The sequence below is a fragment of the Hemicordylus capensis genome, chromosome 4 (genome assembly GCF_027244095.1).
Source record: "Hemicordylus capensis ecotype Gifberg chromosome 4, rHemCap1.1.pri, whole genome shotgun sequence".
Classification (NCBI taxonomy): Eukaryota; Metazoa; Chordata; class Lepidosauria; order Squamata; family Cordylidae; genus Hemicordylus; species Hemicordylus capensis.
The window spans coordinates 53,705,232-53,725,530 of record NC_069660.1 but is presented as its reverse complement, the minus strand read 5'-3'; the positions used below and the strand labels follow the sequence as shown (position 1 = coordinate 53,725,530).

The window sequence follows — 20,299 nt, the reverse complement described above, 5'->3', positions numbered from 1 at the left end:
ATTATTTTAATGAAAGGTTCCTGACTGCAATTATCCTTTGAAATTATAAATCTGTCAAAAGTCCTTCTCTTCCATTTTTAACCAACTTTTCTCTCTAATCTGCTATTCTTAAGCAATTTTTCATGCACACAGAAAATTCAGTCCATTTGAAGGAATCCACCAGTATTGTCACCCTGTTGGTAACAAAGGACATAATCATCCCCAGACCTCTCCATTAGCGGTGGTGGTGAAGCAACAGGCCTTTGGGTTACACGCCCAAGCCCAACGAATGCAGATGTAAACTTCAGAAGTCATTGCCATAGGACATTGTTGAGACGAAGAGCTTAGCAGGTGTTTGAAAAGGATTAGGCATTTGTATGGACAATAGGAACAGGAATCATTAGCACAGACATTTCTAAAGTACTGAAAGCTTCATGTTTAAGCATATAAGAACAGCCCTGTTGGATCAGGCCCAAGGCCTATCTAGTCCAGCATCCCATTTCACAAAGTGCCCCATCAAATGCCTCTGAGAAGCCCATAGGCAAGGGGGGAGGTCATGTTCTCTCTTACTGTTGCTCCTCTGCAACTGGTATTCAGAGGCATCCTGCCTCTGAGGCTGGAGGTAGCCTATAGCACCAGACTAATAACCATTGATACACCTTACTCCATAAATTTGTCTAAGCCCCTTTTAAAGCTATCCAAGCTAGTGACCATTGACACATCCCATGAAAGGGAAGTCTATAAATTGTGTGTAAAAAAAGTACTTCCTTTTGTTGGTCCTAAATTTCCTGATCTTCAGTTTCATGGACTGACCCCTGGTTCTAGTGTTGTGAGAGAGGGAGAAAAATTTCTCTCTGCTCACTCTCTCTACTCCATATATAATTTTATACACCTAAGAACAAATGAGCATAAGAACATAAGAAGTGCCCTGCTGGATCAGGCCCAAGGCCCATCTAGTCCAGCATCCTGTTTCACACAGTAGCCCACCAGTTGCTGCTGGAACCCACATGCAAAAGCTGAGGGCACACCCTCTCTCCTGCTGTGGCTCCCCTGCAACTGGTATTCAGAGGCATCCTGCACCTCTCCTCCATGAAGTTATCCAAACACCTCTTAAAGCCATCCAGGTTGTTGGCCATCACCACATTTTGTGGAAGAGAATTCCACAAGCTGATTATGTGTTGTGTGAAAAAGTACTTCCCTTTGTTAGTCCTAAATTTCCTGGCTAGCAATTTCATGGTAACCCCTAGTGTTGTGTGTAAGGGAGGAAAAATTATCTGTATCAGTTTTCTCCACACCATGCATTAGTTTACAGACCTCTATCATATCTCCCCACAGTCATCTTTTTTCTAAACTTAAAAGCCCCAGGGGTTGTAGCCTTGCCTCATAAGAAAGGTGCTCTAGGCCCCTGATAATCTTGGTTGCCCTCTTCTGCACCTTTTCCAGTTCTACAATGTCCTTCTTAAGATACAGTGACCAGAACTGCACACAGTACTCCAAATGTGGCCTCACCATAGATTTGTATAAGGGCATTATAATATTAGCATTTTTATTTTCAATCCCCTTCCTAATGATCCCTAGCATGGAATTGGCCTTTTTCACAGCTGCAGCACATTGAGTCGACATGTTCAATAAGCTGTCCACCACAACCCCATGGTCACTGTTCCCTAAAGGGTCGATGACACTGACATCACGCACCAGGTCCTGGGTGCCACTCAGGATTAAGTCCAAGGTCACCTTCTCTCTGGTTGGTTCCATGACCAACTGTCCTAGGGCACAGTCATTCCACGTATCTAAAAATTTGACCTCTTTGTCAATACCTTACTGTGAATTTACCCAGTCTATGTATGGGTAATTGAAGTCAGCCATTATCACTGCCTGCCTCTCCTTGTCACCTCCCTAATTTCCTTCTGCCACTCCCAGTCACTGTCAGCATTTTGATCTGGAGAACAATAGCACATCCCCAGTTGCACATTTCGTTTCAGGCCTTTTATTGTCACCCACAGGGTGGTTTTGTAGCCTGTTAGATTCTATCCCTTCTTTAACATAGTGCGACTCCACCTCCATTGCACCCCTTCCTATTCTTTCTGTAGAATGTATATCCAGGAATGACAGTGTCCCACTGGTTCTCACTGTTCCACCATGTTCCACCATGTTTCTGTTATGCCCACTATATCTATTTTTTCATTAGCAACCAAGCATTCCAGCTCACCCATCTTGGCTCAGAGGCTTCTGGCATTGGCATATAAGCACCTATACACGGAATCTCTTACCTGGTGTATGCTATCTTTCTTTTAGCTCTTTTGGCTCCTTGACCAGCTAGCAAAGTCTTCTGTCTGCTCTTTATGTGTTTCTGCTCTGTCCCTTTCTGTTTTATCTGCATCTTTTACACCCTCGCACCTTCAGAGATGGCATTTGCCGAACCGGATACAGCCCAGCTCCTGTTGACTATTCCCCAGGTGTCATTTTAAAAGCTGCTCTGCAACCTTTTTGATTTTAAGCACCAGCATTCTGGTTCCATCTTGGTTCAAGTGCAGCCCATCCCTTTTGTACAGGGTTTGCTTCCCCCAAAATGTACCCTAGTGCCTGACAAATCTAAACCCCTATTCCCAGCACCGTTTCATCCTTGTATTGAAACCCCTCAGTTGTGCCTGAGACAGGGTCAGTGAGACAGGTAGCATTTCTGAGAATGCTACCTTGGGACTTCAATACCTATCAACCTAAATTTGGCTTCCAGGACCTCCCAATTACATTTCCCAACATTGTAGGTGCCAACGTACACCATGACAGCTGGCTCCCCCAACCCAGCACTGCCTAACAGCCGATCTAGATGCTGTGTGATGTCTGCAACCTTTGCACCAGGAAGGCAAGTCACCATGTGGTCTACATGCGGGTCACAGACCCATCTCGCAATACCTCTAATGAGTAAATCACCCATTACAAGAAGGCCCCCCACCCCACAGAGGAATATCCCTGTGCAAGAGGATATAGGCTCATCATCCACAGAAGGGGTCTCTTCCAAAGGAGCATTTTCCTCTCCTTCATGATACCTCTATCATGTCTCCTGGTAGTCACCTCTTATCCATACTAAAAAGCCCCAGATGCTGTAGCCTTATCTCATAAGGAAGGCCTCTGATCATCTTGGTTGCCCTCTTCTGTACCTTTTCCAGTTCTACAATGTCCTTCTTAAGATACGATGACCAGAACTGCACACAGTACTCCAGATGTGGTCACACCATAGATTTGTATAAGGGCATTATAATATTAGCATTTTTATTTTCAATCCCCTTCCTAATGATCCCTAGCATGGAACTGGCTTTTTTCACAGCAGCTGTGCAGAGTTGACACTTTCAATAAACTGCCCACCATGACCCCAAGATCCCTCTCCTGCTCAGTTACCGACAGCTCAGACCCCATCAATGTATATGTGAAGTTGGTGTTTTTTGCCCCAATATGCATCACTTTACACTTGCCAGCATTGAACCACATTTGCCATTTTGTCGCCCACTCACTCAGTTTGGAGAGATCCTTTCAGAATGCCTCACAATAGCAATAGCAATAGCAATAGCACTTACATTTATATACCGCTCTATAGCTGGAAGCTCTCTAAGCAGTTTACAATGATTTAGCATACTGCCCCCAACATTCTGGGTACTCATTTTACCGACCTCGGAAGGATGGAAGGCTGAGTCAACCTTGAGCCCCTTGGTCAGGATAGAACTTGTAACCTTCTGGTTACAGGGCGGCAGTTTTACCACTGCACCACCAGGGGCTCTTGTGAATTTTGCTGCCCTAAATAGTTTACTGTCATCTGAGAATTTGGCTACCCCAAAGAATTTTGAAGTAACCAAGAATTTTGCCTACCCCAACATCTAGGTCATTTATGAACAAATTAAATAGCACTGGTCCCAGTACAGATCCTTGGGGGAACCAATTCTTTCTTCTCTCCATTGTGAGAACTATCCATTTATTCCTACCCTCTGTTTCCTGTCCTTCAACCAGTTACCAAGCTACACATGAACCCATGACTGCTAAATTCACTCAAGAGCTTTCGTGGGGGAACTTTGTCAAAAGTTTTTTGGACGTCCAAGTCAACTGGATCACCTTTATCCACATGCCTGTTGACACTCTCCAAGAACTCCAAGAGGTTAGTGAGGCAAGACTTGCCCTTGTAGAAATCATTCTGGTCCTCCTTCAACAAGGCCTGTCTTTCTATGTGTTTAACAATTTTGTCCTTGCTGGGAATTCTATCTGGTAAGAGATACACTTCTATTACAGCAGAGAGTACAGAGGCAAAACACAGTGGAGTCTGCCTAGGCATGCGTGTATGCTGAGAGTAAAATAAACTTGGAGCCAGTTCATAGTTTCAAATCAATATAAGGAGCCTTTATTAGTGAACTCCATTCTAGATAGTAAAGTGGAGAGATAGGATCTCTAATCTAGCTAGCTAAAGGGATGCAGAGGGATGGTTTCTGCATTTCTGCACACATGGTGCAGGGAGAGGGGAGCGTGGGTATTGCACGGGAGAAAAAAAGGAAGAGGAAGTGGCATGGCAGGCAGGCAGGCAGGAAGTCCCTGAGAGTAGCAATCTACATATCAAAGGGATAGTGTCAGAGCAGTAGAGAAGGGATTAGTTGTAATAACAGTAATTCAGAATTTAAACACATAAATACAAAATGTCCTATCAATTAGCAGACAGCTTTGCTTTGGCCCATGGTGTATTGCTGAGATGCTGCGTATTATGCACTATATACATTTTGTTGTTTGTTTGTTTTTTCTATTACAATGAAGCAATTGCACTGATGAGGGAGTTGAATTAGTGTTGGACCAAAGAGACCCATGTTCAAATCCCAGTTCAGCAATGAAGCTCTCTGGACGATCTTGGATGAATCACTCCCTCCCAGCCTAACCTACTTCACAAGGTTGTTGTGAGAATAAGGTGAGGTTCCCATATACACTGCTCTGAAATCTTTGGAGGACAAGTACAATCTAAACATAAGGAAGAATAAGACTCATTGTCAGTGTGTGGCTAACAGCCATGGTGCAAGGAAAGGGTTTTTAACCCTTTGCCCTGCAACAGGTCTCCAATCCAGTGGCATAGCTAGGGGAGAGGAGGCCTGTGTTCACCTCCTCCCCTGTAGCAGCGTATGTGGCCCTCACTCTGACCACTCACCACCACTGTCACTCCTGCCTGCTGGAGTTGCTTACTCCTGTAGCTTCCACTGGGAGCCAGAAGCAGGAAGGACTGGCAAGCAGTATTGGGGGGGGGGGGTAGAGGAGTGGAGGGGGATGGAGATGGCAGGAGGCTGGTTGGATGGATGCGGCAGCAGCCTGGAAGCAGTCGGAGTAGCCAACTGTAGTGGAGGGGGGAGGCAAGCTAGGTGGCCCTCAGGGGCAGCACAGCGCATGTTCCAAGGACACCTTGGAGCACTGGTAGCTTTGCCCCTGCTCCAATCCACATCTCCTCTTGGAGCTCCTCCAATTGGCCGCAGAGGGGAAAACATACATTCTCCATATGGATGCCTGTATGTTGAACAGCCAGTAATCAAACTCTCCTGCTGCTCTCATTTCCCCAGCAGGCTCTCGTTGTCCCAGCATATGGTTGCTACCAAGCATGGTTCTATCAGTCCTAGGGCTGGCTGCAAGGCAGCTAAGGAGGTCTGATTGTGCAGCAGGCGGGAAAAGGTTAAAGGCAGCAGTAGAAGTGGGTCACTGCAGGGCAGGGACTGAGCAAGCTGGTTTGCACAGACAAGAACCAGAAGGTCCAGAGGCAGGAGATGAGGTTGAGGATGGCCAGGTGGGTGGCCCGGTACCACCTATTGGTTCCTCAGGTCACCTGGACTGAAGCTTTGCAGTACCAGTTCTGGCCATTAGAGGGGTCTTGCAGAGAGCGGCCCAATACTTTCCTCTGCCCAGGAATTGCTGCGGTGGTGCAAGGAGTACAGTGCCCAAGTCCTACTGCCAGAATCCGTGGCTGAGACCTTACCCCACCCCGCCACCCAGTACCTTGCAGGTTCTTCCCTACTGTCATGCTCTGTCTGCCCTGAGGCCCTGGCATGTTGCTGGCCCTTGTGGTAGCCTACTACACTGCAGCCGACTCCTAGGCTTCTGAAACCCTGGGGAGGCTCCACCCTTTAGGATCATTCATTAGCCTTTTCCTCCAGCAGGAAGTATAAAAGGCTGAGGCAGGCCTTGCTTCAGTATCAACGTCCTCCTGTGCTGGTGGGCCGTCTTGGTCTTGATGGTTTGCTTGGTGCGATCCTGGGCTTCCTCCTGGCTCCCGTCTGCTTCTCCTGACAACTACTTTGGTGTGCTTCTGGTTCTTGGCTCCTGTCTTCTCTCTGGCTCCTGATTGTTGATCCCACTTGACCTCTGGCATGTTACCGGCTTTCAGCTCCTGTTTTGACCTTCCTGGCTCCCCAGTCTACTTGGCATGACCTCTGATGTGTGCTCCTGGCTTTCCCAATCCTGGCTTTAGACATGCACCCCCTAGTGACTGCTGCCCATGACTCAGCTTCCGGACACTAATCACACTAGGGCTGGCTGGTTCACGCAGCTGAGAATCGGGCTAACTCACCTAGAGCATTTCCAGACAGGGTTTTTAGTTCACTTCTCCAGAATAGAGGGTGTATGTTCACATATTAGCCAGATTTACTCCAAAGCACTGTTCCCTCTAACAGGGATTCCTAGATGTTGTTCACTACAATGCCGACCCAGCATCCCCAGGCTTTGACTGGGAATTATGGGAGTTGTAGTCAACAACATCTGGGAATCACTGTTAGAGGAACATAGGAACATAGGAAACTGCCATATACTGAGTCAGACCATTGGTCTATCTAGCTCAGTATTGTCTTCACAGATTGGCAGCAGCTTCTCCAAGGTTGCAGGCAGGAATCTCTCTCAGCCCTATCTTGTATATAATTGTGCTTTGGCAACTTTGTATATAATTGTGCTTTGGCAACATACTGTATGCTTTGGTAGTTTGTTGGTTCAATTAAAAAAATCTTGTCCTATTAAAAAAAAAAAAATCTTGTCCTATCTTGGAGAAGCCAGGGAGGGAACTTGAAACCTTCTGCTCTTCCCAGAGTGGCTTCATCCCCTGAGGGGAATATCTTGCAGTGCTCACACATCAAGTCTCCCATTCAGATGCAACCAGGGCAGACCCTGCTTAGCTCTGGGGACAAGTCAGGCTTGCTACCACAAGACCAGCTTTCCTCTCCCAGTGATAGCTTGCAGGGACACTGCTCCAAAGTCCCTGCAAGCTATCAGGGAACACTTCACATACAATTTGGGTTTTTCATTGTGCATTAAAGCATATCCCAATTTATGTCCACGGTTTAAAAAATCCACTTTTTGTGTCAGTTTTTAGAGGGAAATTCAAACTCACAGTAAAGCCTCCCAGTAAACTGATGGTCTGTAAAGCCTGCTGTCTGGAAATGCTCCTGACAATGCACTCCCAATTTTCAGTTGTCTGCAAGCAAATATGCCAGTTAACTCACCTGAAAACAATTGTGTGCCATGGTGGCTGGCACAGGCTAATTGGGAGTTTTCATCTAGGACTGGATCAAGGCTAAAGCAGAGCCTCCCACATGGCACATGGACACTTATGGAGGACTTAAATGGGATTTCTGCTCACAGATGAGCAAGAACTGGGAGCATGCCAGGTGCATTCTCATGCCAGGTGCATTCTCAGTTAGCCCAGTTCTCAACCATGTGAACCAACCTCTTGTTTAATTTAGTTTTATTCATTCATTCATCACATCTGTAGATCGCAACAAACAGGGGCGTAGCAAGGTTGGAGTGGGCCCAGAGACAAGATTTTAAAATGGGGCCCCCCCACTCAAAGTCCAGGGCCTCCGCACACCCCAGGCCCCCAAGGATTTAAGTCTGATATTCCAAAATAAGTATGCTGCCTGCAAATACATTTCACTGAATACACACACGCACACGTCACAATATATAGTGATATACATTGAGTACTATACATTTGTTTTACTTTTAATGCCTAGAACACACTAGAAAGATGAATGATTACAATGGGCCCCTCGCTGCAGATTAGCCAAGGCGACTTTCAACCATGCAGGGTGAGCCTATGTTTGTTTTCTCAGAATTCTGAACAAATTCAGTCAAGTTTGATTCCAGGAGGTTTTTCACAGGAGGCTTTTAAAGCCCTTTAACACACATCTCCTCTGGAATAGAGGTGCGGCATTCACATGTTGGCCAGATTTACCCTGAAGTCCCTGCAAGTTATTGGGGAGCAGTTCACACACAAGAAAAATAAAATAAAATAAAAGCAGAAGACATGCTTCACAGTTCTCACTCAGACCTTCTGGGTTGCAAAACAACTTGAACATAAGTGCATTTATAAATGAATGAATAAAATAAATATAATACTGTTTCTTCCAGAAGTTTTTGTAATTTTCTGCCATGAAACAAGCCACTTATAGGACTTTTTAGATAGTTTTTTTTAAGCCAGCAAATTTTCCAAGCTGTTTAAAAATAAATATTCAGAGACTTCTCAGTCCCTCCCCCCCATATCAAAGCCCTATGGCAAGCAGATCCCTATATATCTGGGTGGGGAAGGTAACCACAAAAAGGAGTTCACACTCTACCTGGCAGCAAGGGGTCTTCTGCTGCAGAGAACAGTGGAGGCCTCTCTGGCTGCCTCCTCCTTCCTGGCTGGCTTGGGCCCTACTGGAGTTCAGGCTTCACAGAGGCCTACACCAGACCTCCGTGGAAGCCCCGCCCACCCGCCGATCAGCTGAGAGGCGGGAGAAAAGGAGCTCTTTGCAGCTTGTCTGCTCCCTCGATTGCCGGCCAGGAGAACAAGCTGGAGAGACGGCGAACAGGGCAAGTGGCTGAGGAGCCTTGGGGCTGGGCAGGGGGCAATGGGGAGTCACGTGAGGTGCCTCTGGGGGGCCCCTCCAGGCAGTGGGGCCCCCAGACAACTGTCTCCCCTTGCCCTATGGTTGTTACGCGCCTGGCAACAAACTTCCGGCTCTGGGCAGTTTACAGCAACATAAAACAGATTTAAAATGAAAACCTTAAAACTACTTAAAACCACAGTCCAGTTAAAAAGCTTGGTTGAAAAAAACAAGTCTTTAGAGACTTGTTAAAAGTTGTCAGAGATGGGGAGAGTCTTATTTCAACAGGGAGCGCATTCCAGAGTCTTGGGGCAGCAACAGAGACGGCCCGTCCCTGAGTAGTTACCAGACGAGCCGGTGGCAACTGCAGACAAACCCTTCCAGATGATCTCAATGGGTGATGGGGCTCATGGCAAAGAAGATGTTTTCTTAAAAACACAGGGCCTAAGCTGTTTAGGGCTTTATAGGTTATAACGAGCATCTTGTATTTGTCTGGAAACTTATTGGTAGCCAGTGTAGCTCTTTTAGTATAGGAGTAATATGGTCTCTCTCTGAGACGATCCAGAGACCAACCTGGCTACTGCATTCTGTACCAACTGCAGTTTCCAGTTTACATACAAAGGCAGCCCCACATAGAGTCCATTGCAGTAGTCAAGTCTAGAGGTTACAGTTATGTACACTTCATTGTGCTATATATCAATAAAGCTATGCGCACAAGCAGCAAAAAACTCGGCTAGGGCAGCCTAACCTGGGTTTTGCTGCTTGTGTGCACAACTGGGATCAAGTTAACATTTGGATAGCCCAAATGTTAAACCCAGCCGTGGTTATGTCTTTAGCCAGGTTTTAGGGTGCAAGCGCTCCCTTAACCCTGGTGCCAGGGACATGTGTATGCTCGAGCTGCACACAGCCTGAGCATCGACAGATACGGGCATCTAGCACACCTGTCTCACAGGGGTATCACCCAATGCACTGTGTTCATCACCTGGTGCATTGTGGGATATCCCTAGGCCAGGACACAGTGTCCTGGCCTGCAGAGATCCTAACTGCTTGGAGCAGTGTCGTGGATTGTCTAGGAGAATGAGCCGCGCTCCTAGCAGCATGTAGATGATCGTCGGGTGGGGGGGAAGGTGAGTTGGACCCTGTCTTCCACCTGACCCTGTCTTCCACCTGACAGTCGTGTGAATAGCTTTAATATCTGCCTTTTCTCTAGACCCATCCCAGCAAAAAGTTCTGACAGCCTTGTACTTAGATCACAGAGATAATAAGTCCCTTATCACCTTCCAAGCACCAGCAAATGAAATTTACTCTGTTGGCTTGTCTGTTGACAGTCTTGTCTGTTAAAAAACGATCACTGCTGAATATTTCCCAACCAGCAATCATTCTGATCTCAGGTTAATCTGGTAGGCAGTTTTATGGCTTGGTATATGAGATAGTAGCAGTTATTACTTCTCCTTTCATCACTTTCCCTTTCCCTTCACGGTTAAATGTTGGAGTAAGATGCTGTTATTATTAAGATTCCTGAGCTTAAGTTTATAAGACTTTGAATCTAAAAGTATAAAAACCTCCTTTTAACCGTCTCCTATAATAAAATGATCACAATCATTGGGGGAGATCCCGCTCATCAAAGGAACTGTGCATCGTGATATCATCAGAGTCTCAGAGAGGTAAAATGAGAAGACTCCCTCTCATTGGTTTTATTTCCCAGCTGCCCAGGGTTGTGGTTGGAGCAAACCAAACATTTTCAAGATATTATGAGCAGTGGTGCTCTTACCCCTGGACTTTGAGGCCCAAGTCCAGAGCCTCCACAATCCCTGAGGGGGCCCCAAATCCTCTTTAATCTACCCCGGGTGGTGTGGTCACCCAGCGGGGCATGATGATGCTTAATTTGCAGGGGAGAATTACAGAAAACAGAGCTGGGGTTTTTTTGGTGGTTTTTTTTGCAATGTACATACAACATCATAGCACTGTAACGCAGCAATAAAATCCAAAAGAAGGCATCGGAAATGTGAACGGCACCTTGCTGTCAGTGCAGCCACTGTGGTGTCACAACACAGGAAGTATGGAAGCACACTTTGCAGATACATTGTGACACTGTTGTATTAAGTAATCTGGAAAGCGCCCTGTTGTTGGACTATGACTCCCATCGTACCCAGCCACAATCGTTACGAATATGACAGATATGTATATACGACTTTTCAGCCAAAGTTCCCAAAGTGGATTACATAGAAATAAATAAATAAATAAATAAATAAATAAATAAATAAATAAATAAATAAATAAAATGGCCCCCTGTGTCCAAAGGGCTCACAATCTAAAAAAGAAACATAAGATAGACACTAGCAACAGCCACAGGAGGGGTGCTGCTCTGGGGATGGATAGGGCCAGTTGCTCTCCCCCACTAAATAAAGAGAATCACCACTTTTAAAAGGTGCCTCTTTGCTCAGTTAGCAGGGGACAATGGGAGTTAGTCCAATGACAGACAGACAGATGGACTATCCCGTAAAGTAAAGGTAAAGGTCAAAGGTAAAGTAAAGTAGTGTCGTCCAGTCGGTGTCGACTCCTGGTGACCACAAAGCCTTGTAGTTGTCTTTGATAGAATAGTGCATCCTATATTAGGTGATGCAAGAACAGAAAAGAGACCACCATAGCAGCAACTCTATGTAGAAAGCTAATATATCCAAGAGGAAACTTCTAGTTTAGTCTTTCCCCTGATGTGAGCTTTCTACTTGTGAGGAGTTGTTAATGTGGAGATGCATCCCTGCAACCTTCAATCTGAAATGCTACAGGCCCCATGTATTTTCCCCGAGTGTCTAGAATGGCCCTTAGCAGAAGTGATCTGTATAAACCTGGAGGTCCTTATTGCACAAGATCTTGGAGACACGATGTAACTATATGATTCAATTTCTTGGCCTATTCACAAATTGCACAACTTAACCAAAAGTGGCTAGGTTGCCTTTGCTGCCTCCTTCCTATTTTTGGAACTCTTTCTTAAGGGAGTGTCTCCAGACCAGACAGTCCAGACACAGGTTGCCAGTTTTTTAAAAATGCGCAAAAAGTTGATGCAATCCAGATCAGACCCCATGAGATCTGATTGGCTATGGTCTGAAGTCAGGTGTTGCAGCCACCTTGTAGAAGCTTATTAAGTCGAGGTCTCATGGGTCTGGGAGCCCCGTGTGCGTCACCTTGACCTCCATGGAATATTGAGATGTAAATCTAATAAATAAAGTATCAAGTATCTTCCATACTATTGTTGCACTGCTGCTTCACTGCTGGAGATGCTTGCTTGCTTTGTGTCTTGCTAATTTCTTTCTTTTCTTTTCTTTTTAGCAGAAGCTACATTTGTCTTATTAAAGATCCTCACACTAATCCAACATTGGTGTTGCCAACATTTCATTGCCAGAATGCGGAATACAAGTTCCAGAATGATGGACACAAGTTGGGGGGGGAGGGGCTGGCAAGAGGGGGAGGCTGGGAGGTGTATGCAGTGGCAATCAAGAGCCTGGGTATCATTGATGTATATGTAATTGAATTATATGCTATTGAATAAATGAGAGACAAATGCTGTCCCTATAGGGACCAACATTTCATCCCTGAAATGAGGGACATCCTGCATAATGAGGGACAGTTGGCAACCCTAACCCTATCTGAAGGTATCCTCACCGCCACTATTTTTTTTTTCCATACACAAGACCAAAAGTGCCAGAGTCTTCATGGGTTCATCAAGGTTCACGTGCAGTCATATAAATTGTGTGTGTGTTAAAAAATTAGCATTCTGAACCTGCACTTATGAGAGACAGAAGATAAGATAACTGTATTGGAAACAGGCAAAGCTTAGTGGACAGTGAGACCCCCAGCTGAAAAGCAATGTAGTGTAAGTTTGGGCACACTGGTTTGGGTACACCTTTACGAAGGAATCTCTGGGTAAATGCACACTCCAGTGGAGTCCACCTGAAGCAGCACAATTTATAGAATAGACAGCAATGTGTGTGTGTTTAAATTACATTGAGAAGCTGTCTTTTTATTGAGCTGTGAGCATTACCGTGTGTGTTTGTGTGTGTGTGCGTGTGGCAAAGTTTAATCAGCAAGGCACTTACCTTTTCCAGTGAGGGCATCCACAGGCTCCCTGGGGGGCAGAGTGAAGGTAATGTTTAACTTTATCTCTGCTCTGCTTCTGGTACTTTAGCCGGGCAATAAGCAATGTAAAACAGTCTTTTTTTTTTTTTAAAGACAAACTGTACTTCTAACCTAAGCAAAAGTGGAGGTCATGCAACCTTTACTCCTACCTGTTTTGTCCATTTCCCAAAGCAGTAGCACTATCTTGGAGGACACAGGCATCAAGGTCTCCCTGGCAGATTGTAAACCACAAGCAGGAGACAGATGGGAGGAGGTGCTCCTTAAGATACTCTGAGCCTGGGGTCATTTGGGACTTTAAAGAGGAAAACCAGGATTTTGGAGCCAGAACCCAGTTAACAGTCTTAAGGACAGCGTTTCACTTCCTTGTTTTCCTCTCAAGAGCTTGTACCTCATTAAAATGTACAAACAAAACCATTTTTGTGATTGGTCCTCTTAGCTTTGACAATCTTAGCATTGTCTCATGGTTTGACTTTCATTATTGTAGCCTTTTTCTTTTAAATTTTTATATGCTACATTATTTTGGATCATTGCACTTTGTATCATTGAGCCCAGAGCAGTGTACATAGTTTATGTTTATCCTCACATCAGCTCTGTGAGGCAGGTTAGGCTGAGAGATAAGTGTCAAGCCCAGATTCACCCTGTGATTTCCATGCCTGAACAGGGATTTGAACTCAGATCTCCCCATGCCTAATCCAACACTGTAACCAAAACTGACTGCTACACCTGTTCATCTGATCTACCATTTCCGCCTCCTTCAAACCTACACAGTTTTTTGCACATCAGATGAAGCGGTATATAATGAAAAGGAAATTCTGATGATGGATCATCCTGCTCCAAATTATCCAGTGGTGGCTGGTCAGTAATGGCTGTGCCCACCCACCCCGCTACCCCACTCCCAACAAAAACAAACAAGCTAAAAAAGGATCAGACTTACCACTTCCCCCTGGAAGAACTACAATAATGGGTTAAAAATACACTTCCTGGTTGCTTCAGGAATGATATTTTAAACACATTTTCCCCTTCTACCTAGGGGCAGTGCCAGGAGGAGCCCCTTAGGAATCAGATTGGCTGGAGCAGCTTGAGTAGCAGCTGTTCCAGCCAGTAAGACCAAAAGAGAAAGTTGCAGGCAGGAGACTTGGGGCTAGAGGAAGCTCCCTGCACTGGAGGATTCCCTGGCTGCTGGTAAGTCTGCTCTTTTACTAGCTTGTTTGCTTGGTGGGAGGAGAGATGCAATCCCTACTTTTTCCCTTCTGTCCCCCTTCTTGCCTTTTGCCCTTCCTTTCTGCTTTCTCCCTGTTTTTTACCCTGGCTTTTGCCGGGAGGCTGCTTTTCTCCTCGTGAGTAGCCGCGGCGTGGAGCTGCACCACAGCTACTCACGATTTTAAAAAATGGGTTTGCGGAGAGCTTGCTCCGCAAACCTGGTTTAAGGGGAGGGTTACTTTGGTGGGATAACCGCCTGGAGGCCACCGGGCTCACCTGCGAGTCCGGTGGTTCTCACGATCAGGAGAAATCTGGCTAGGCTCCCCTAGCCCGATTTCTCCTGATTGTCGGAATAGCCTCATATTGTTCTTTCCCTTTGAATGATGATTGATGGAGTGTCAGAGATGTGGAGGTTTTCATTTTTAAAGATATTCATGTATTTATTGGGTGCTTACAAATAAAACAAAAACCCTCCCTCCCCCAAAGCAGCTCACAATAATATGAAAAATATTAGCAACATATCTATTTAATGTGATGTAAACACAACCACCGAAGCATAAGACCTCAGAAACAGACAAATTTACCACCTCAGTTTTGAGTAGTCCCCAAAACAGGGTGAAAACATGTCTTCGAAAGCCATCTAAATACCAGAAGAGATGGGGCATGTGAGCCCCACAAGTAAGCTCAGCTCAGAGCATTTCCATGCAGAAGGTTCAAATTCCTGGCATCTCCTCCAGTTAAACCTGGGAAAGACTCCTGCCTGGACACCTTGGAGAGCAGCTGCCAGTCAGAGTGGACAATACTGAACCGAGGGTCTGACTCAGTATAAGGCAGCTACCTTTGTAAGGATAAACTGGGGCGGGGGACGGACTATGTGATGATTTCATCTGCATGAACTTAGTCTCAATTATAATATAGGACTAGAAGGCTAGGACAAAGGCTTCCCAGGAACAGTTGGCTTGATGGCAGTCAGAATCCTAACCAGAAGGGACTTGAGGGAGTTGTCATCCCCACTTGCTGGTCCATGGCAGCTCTTGCTGCTCCTGCCACGCAGATCTTCTTAGACACAGCAGACACATGCAGAAATGCTATCATTGGGTACAATCCAGTAAAAGTTAGGAGTGCATCAAGACCTCTTGAACTGCAAGAGTGAAACCCGAGTGCACTGTTAGAGTAGTGTTTACAAAGTGCATTTGATATACAAGTGTGCTTTATATACTACTAGTAGTACTACTACTGTGACAAATATTTATATACCACTCTTCAACCAAAGTTCTCAAAGCGGTTTACATAGAGATAGATAGATAGACTTCCTGTCTCCAAAGGGCTCACAATCTAAAAAAGAAACATAAAATAGACGCCAGCAACAGCGATTGGAGGGATGCTGTGCTGGGGATGGATAGGGCCAGTTGCTCTCCCCCTGCTAAATAAAGAGCATCACCACTTTTAAAAGGTGCCTCTTTGCTCAGTTAGCAGGGGGCCCAGGGAATACATCATACAGCAGGGAATACATCATTCCAGTAATCCTTGCCATAGCCTTGTAAAGTAGGACAATATTATGATCCCCATTCTGCGGATGGGAAGGTGCAAGCTGAGGCTGGGAGAACAGTATCTCAACTAAGGCCACTTAGTGAGTGGGTGGCAGAGGCACACCAAGGGGAGAGTTCTCTTCTCTGCTCACAGCTCATGCTCTTATCTCCTCAGCTACACTACATTAAAGGAATGCACCGCATAATCCTCCTAGCACGTTGTCTCAGATGTAGGCCCCCCTGAATCCAGAGGTGCTTGTTTTCTAATATTGCACTTTTAGATGGCCCTATCTTTCACTGAATCAGCACCTTCTTCTTCTTCTTCTTTTTAAAAATATCTGGCTCACAACTGTTGTGTTGCTTTTGAGGGATCAATGACAGTGCTTTGAAGTGGCCAGGCAGTAGCAATTTCACCAGACCCCTTCATCCCACCAAAAGTCTGGATCTGGCAACAGTCCTAGCTTAAAGAGCAAATCCACTGCCAAACTGTTGAATTAGCCAAAATATCAGGCTGATGACATCAGGCAGCCTCCATATAGCACTCTTTCAGGTAGACTGGGAGTACACAGACACACCTGTTAAAGGCATAACCTGTCCCACTCACTATAGCCCAGAGCAGCCACTGACTACTGGCACATCTAATAACTGCATTCTTGCTGTATGAGGTGGAAACATTTTTCTGCGATGCACAAAGAACTCCATGAACTTAGTTACTGGTAAACTGGAGCCCAGGCTGTCAGAGTGCTCATCTGCTGTGCTCTGTGGCAATATGCCCAGCTGGGTAATAATGTGCCCAGTTGAGGCACAAATTGCTTAGGATCAAATAAGAGTAAACTTTGTCCCAGGGGAGGCCCATGAGAGGCACAGACTATGCGTTCTGGTAGGAATCTTTTCTCCTTGGCAGGGAGCCACAGTCACGGAAGTAGGTGGGCCCAGCAGGACTTAAATAGCCCTTGCCTTGGGATGTACTATGTGCAAAACATAGCTGGCCAAGCCTCAAAGAAGCAAAACAATTGATGGATTACAATGAACAGTATCAATGGACTGCCAAAAATTAACCTAGTAAAAACCTGGTTCACCTGTCATGATTAACCTGGATTTGCCTGTCATGAACCCTGTTGCCTATTAAGATCATCTGGAGAGGTCTGGTTATGGTTGTCGCAGGCTTGTTTGGTGGCGATCCGGGACTGGGCCTTCTCTGTGGCTGCCCCAGGGCTCTGGAATATGCTCCCAGTTGAAATATGAGCATCTCCTTCTCTGCTTGCTTTTAAGAAGACCCTCAAGACGTCCCCATTTTACTAGGCTTCTAACTGGAATTTTTAATATGTCTTTATCTACTGAGATTGTTTTTACTTGGTGAATTTTAACTTTTATATTGTTTTATATTTGTTATGTTTTAACTTTGTGCACCACCTAAAGATGTCTATATCAGGCAGCACAGAAATATGATACATAAATAAAATAAATAAAATGCTGCTTTTTATTCTCTGGGTCCATTGAGAAGGAAATGGCAGGAAAATAGCAATTATGAATCCAGTTGGGGGAGACTGAGACTGAAAAAGGCAACTGGCTGGTTTGTTCCAAGGCTTAAAGAAGTAATGACAGGGTTGGAAAGACAGGATTTTCTGGGCCATTTTAGGGACTGCCCAGTTTCTGGTGAGTGGAAGTTTCACGGGCAAAAGAGTGCTTCAGTGCCCTGTTCTCTTGAGAAGCTTCCATTCAGTTCTTCCAGGCTTCCAAAGGGGAACCTTCCAGGCGGTCTGAGCACATCATTCATGGCAGATTGAACCAGGTGGACTAAACATCATGTGATGTGGGAGACTCGTGACGGAATCTCCCAATGTCATCTTTTAAAAGCTTAAAAAGAGTTTGGGGGGTAGCAAATTAACTCAGGGCAGTTTTGCTAATAGCCTGGCTGGGTGCAAAAGATTGGCACAATGTCTGATAAAAGCTTGTGGAAGGTGGTCCCAATGGTCCCCACACACCATTGTTCCATGCCAACCCCCCTGCTCTCATAGATGACATATGCTTTGTAACAGATGTTGATGGTGCAATCATGAATCTTCCACATAATTTGGCATTTTCCATCTCTTTCTGCTGCTTTCTACAAAATATGGGCTACTTTTCTGAATAAACAGGTGATATCCAGACTAGCAAAGTTCTGGTGTAGCAGTGGTGCGCTGGTGCTATGTTGGGGGGGGGGGGATCTTTGCCAATTTCCCCTTCCCTCTGAAGCCAACAGTGACTCCTGCAAATATGTCCTTGAGGATCATACAGCCCTTAGGGACATATTTTCAGGAGGCACAGTGGGCTACAGAGGGAAGGGAGATTGACAAAAATCCCAGCCCCCATAGCACCAGCACAGCATTAGCAGCACCAGTGCTTCATTAGTCTGAACATCGGCCAATGTGTTTTCTTCTACCGTGTTTCCCCGAAAGTAAGACCTACCCCGAAAGTAAGACCTAGCAGTAATTTCTGATGTACCGCTAATTATAAGCCCTCCCCTGAAAATAAGACCTACCCGAAAATAAGACCTACCTGAAAATAAGCCCTAGTGCATTTTTTGGGCCTAAAATTAATATAAGACACTGTCTTATTTTCGGGGAAACACAAATAACTTTTGATTAAGGTCAAGAACACAGCAAACTGAGGTGTCATGTCTGAGTAACAGTTGATGGACTGAAAGGACACTGAGTAGAAGGGTAGCAGCCAGCTATTCAAACTAGAACTTTTTTGAACTTCAATAAAAATAAGACCTACCCGAAAATAAGCCCTAGTGCATTTTTTGGGCCTAAAATTAATATAAGACACTGTCTTATTTTCGGGGAAACACAAATAACTTTTGATTAAGGTCAAGAACACAGCAAACTGAGGTGTCATGTCTGAGTAACAGTTGATGGACTAAAAGGACACTGAGTAGAAGGGTAGCAGCCAGCTATTCAAACTAGAACTTTTTTGAACTTCAATAAAAATAAGACCTACCCGAAAATAAGCCCTAGTGCCTTTTTTTGGGCCTAAAATTAATATAAGACACTGTCTTATTTTCGGGGAAACACGGTAGTTTTCTTTAGCTTCCAGTGTCTGAAGCTAATAACAGTCATGCATTTTGCATAGGACTCAAGGAGGACTCAAGGAGCCCTGGGTAGAAATCCCATGTATGCTGAGGTCTCCTGCGGATTCTCTTACCACCGCGTCCCCTCATGGCCCTGCCCTGGCTCTGGAATGTTGGGAGAACCTCCAGAGAAGTTTCCAGTTTCTGCTGCTACCACCCCACCCCCACAAAGCTGATGCTGATGAGGAGCTGTAGTCAGGAAGGGCTTCTGTGTGCGACCAACATCTCCTTTTTTTATCCGTGTAGAAATTCATGGATCTTTAGGGGCATTGGTGGCATTAAGTGAAGGATAATGCTGGACCTCTTGGCGGCGTTCGATACCATCAACCATGGTATCCTTCTGGGCCGCCTCTCAAGTATGGGAATCGGAGGCACTGCGTTGCAGTGGTTCTGGTCCTTTCTTGGGGGGAGGGTCCAGAAGGTGGTGCTGGGGGACTACTGCTCGGCCCCGTGGCCATTGGCCTGTGGGGTCCCACAGGGATCGGTCTTGTCCCCCATGCTGTTTAACATTTACATGAAGCCGCTGGGAGAGGTCATCCGGGGACTTGGACTGAGTTGTCAGCAATATGCAGATGACACTCAGCTCTATCTCTCCTTGTCATCTGATCCTAGGGAGGCGGTGGATGTCCTGAACCGGGGGCTGGAGGCCGTGATGGGTTGGATGTGGGCTAACAAACTGAAATTGAATCCGGATAAGACGGAGGTACTGTTGGTCAGTAGGAGAGCCAATCGGGATGAGGAGATTTTACCGGTTCTGGATGGTGTTGCACTCCCCTTGAAGGAGCAAGTACGCAGCTTGGGGGTATTACTGGACCCGGCTTTGCTTTTGGAAGCTCAGGTGGAGGCGGTGGCCAGGGGTGCCTTTGCACGGCTTCGGCTGGTGCGCCAGCTGTGTCCCTTTCTCGAGAAGGCAGATCTGGCCACGCCACGGTTACCCACACCTTAGTCACGTCGCGGCTGGATTACTGCAACGCGCTCTACGTGGGGCTGCCCTTGAAGAATATCCGGAAACTGCAGCTAGTGCAAAACGCGGCAGTGAGGGTTTTATCCAGAGCTGCCCGTTGGGACCATATCACCCCCATTTTGAAAGAGCTGCACTGGCTGCCGGTTCATTTCCGGGTCCAATTCAAGGTGCTGGTTTTGACCTTTAAAGCCCTAAACGGTTTGGGCCCGGGGTATTTGAGGGACCGCCTGCTCCCAAGGGTTGCTGCCCGCTTGACTAGGACATCTGAGGAGGCCCTGCTCCGGGTGCCGACAATGAGGGAGGCCCGGCTGTCATGCACTCGGGACAGGGCCTTCTCTGTTGCTGCTCCTAGACTCTGGAATGTTCTCCTAGTGGCCATTCGTTCCTCAGACTCCATCACGGCTTTTAGAAAGCTTTTAAAGACTTGGCTTTTTACCCAGGCTTTTACATAATCATTTATACTGCTGCTTCTGGGTGTTTTTATCTGTTGTCTTGTTTTTATCCTTGTTTTATATGTTTT

General features: G+C 45.9%; 1 protein-coding gene across 1 annotated transcript in view; it reads right to left on the bottom strand.

The window, feature by feature from the left end:
- Positions 1-13,717, bottom strand: part of LAD1 (ladinin 1) — a 67,556-nt gene extending 53,839 nt beyond the window's left edge. The window contains exons 1-3 of the mRNA XM_053245852.1: positions 13,698-13,717; positions 12,935-12,963; positions 8,589-8,676 (exon numbers count right to left, since the gene is read on the bottom strand). Of these exons, the coding sequence (XP_053101827.1) occupies positions 8,589-8,676; positions 12,935-12,963; positions 13,698-13,717 (137 nt within the window). The remainder of the gene's footprint in view (positions 1-8,588; positions 8,677-12,934; positions 12,964-13,697) is intronic.
- Positions 13,718-20,299: the final 6,582 nt, after the last annotated feature.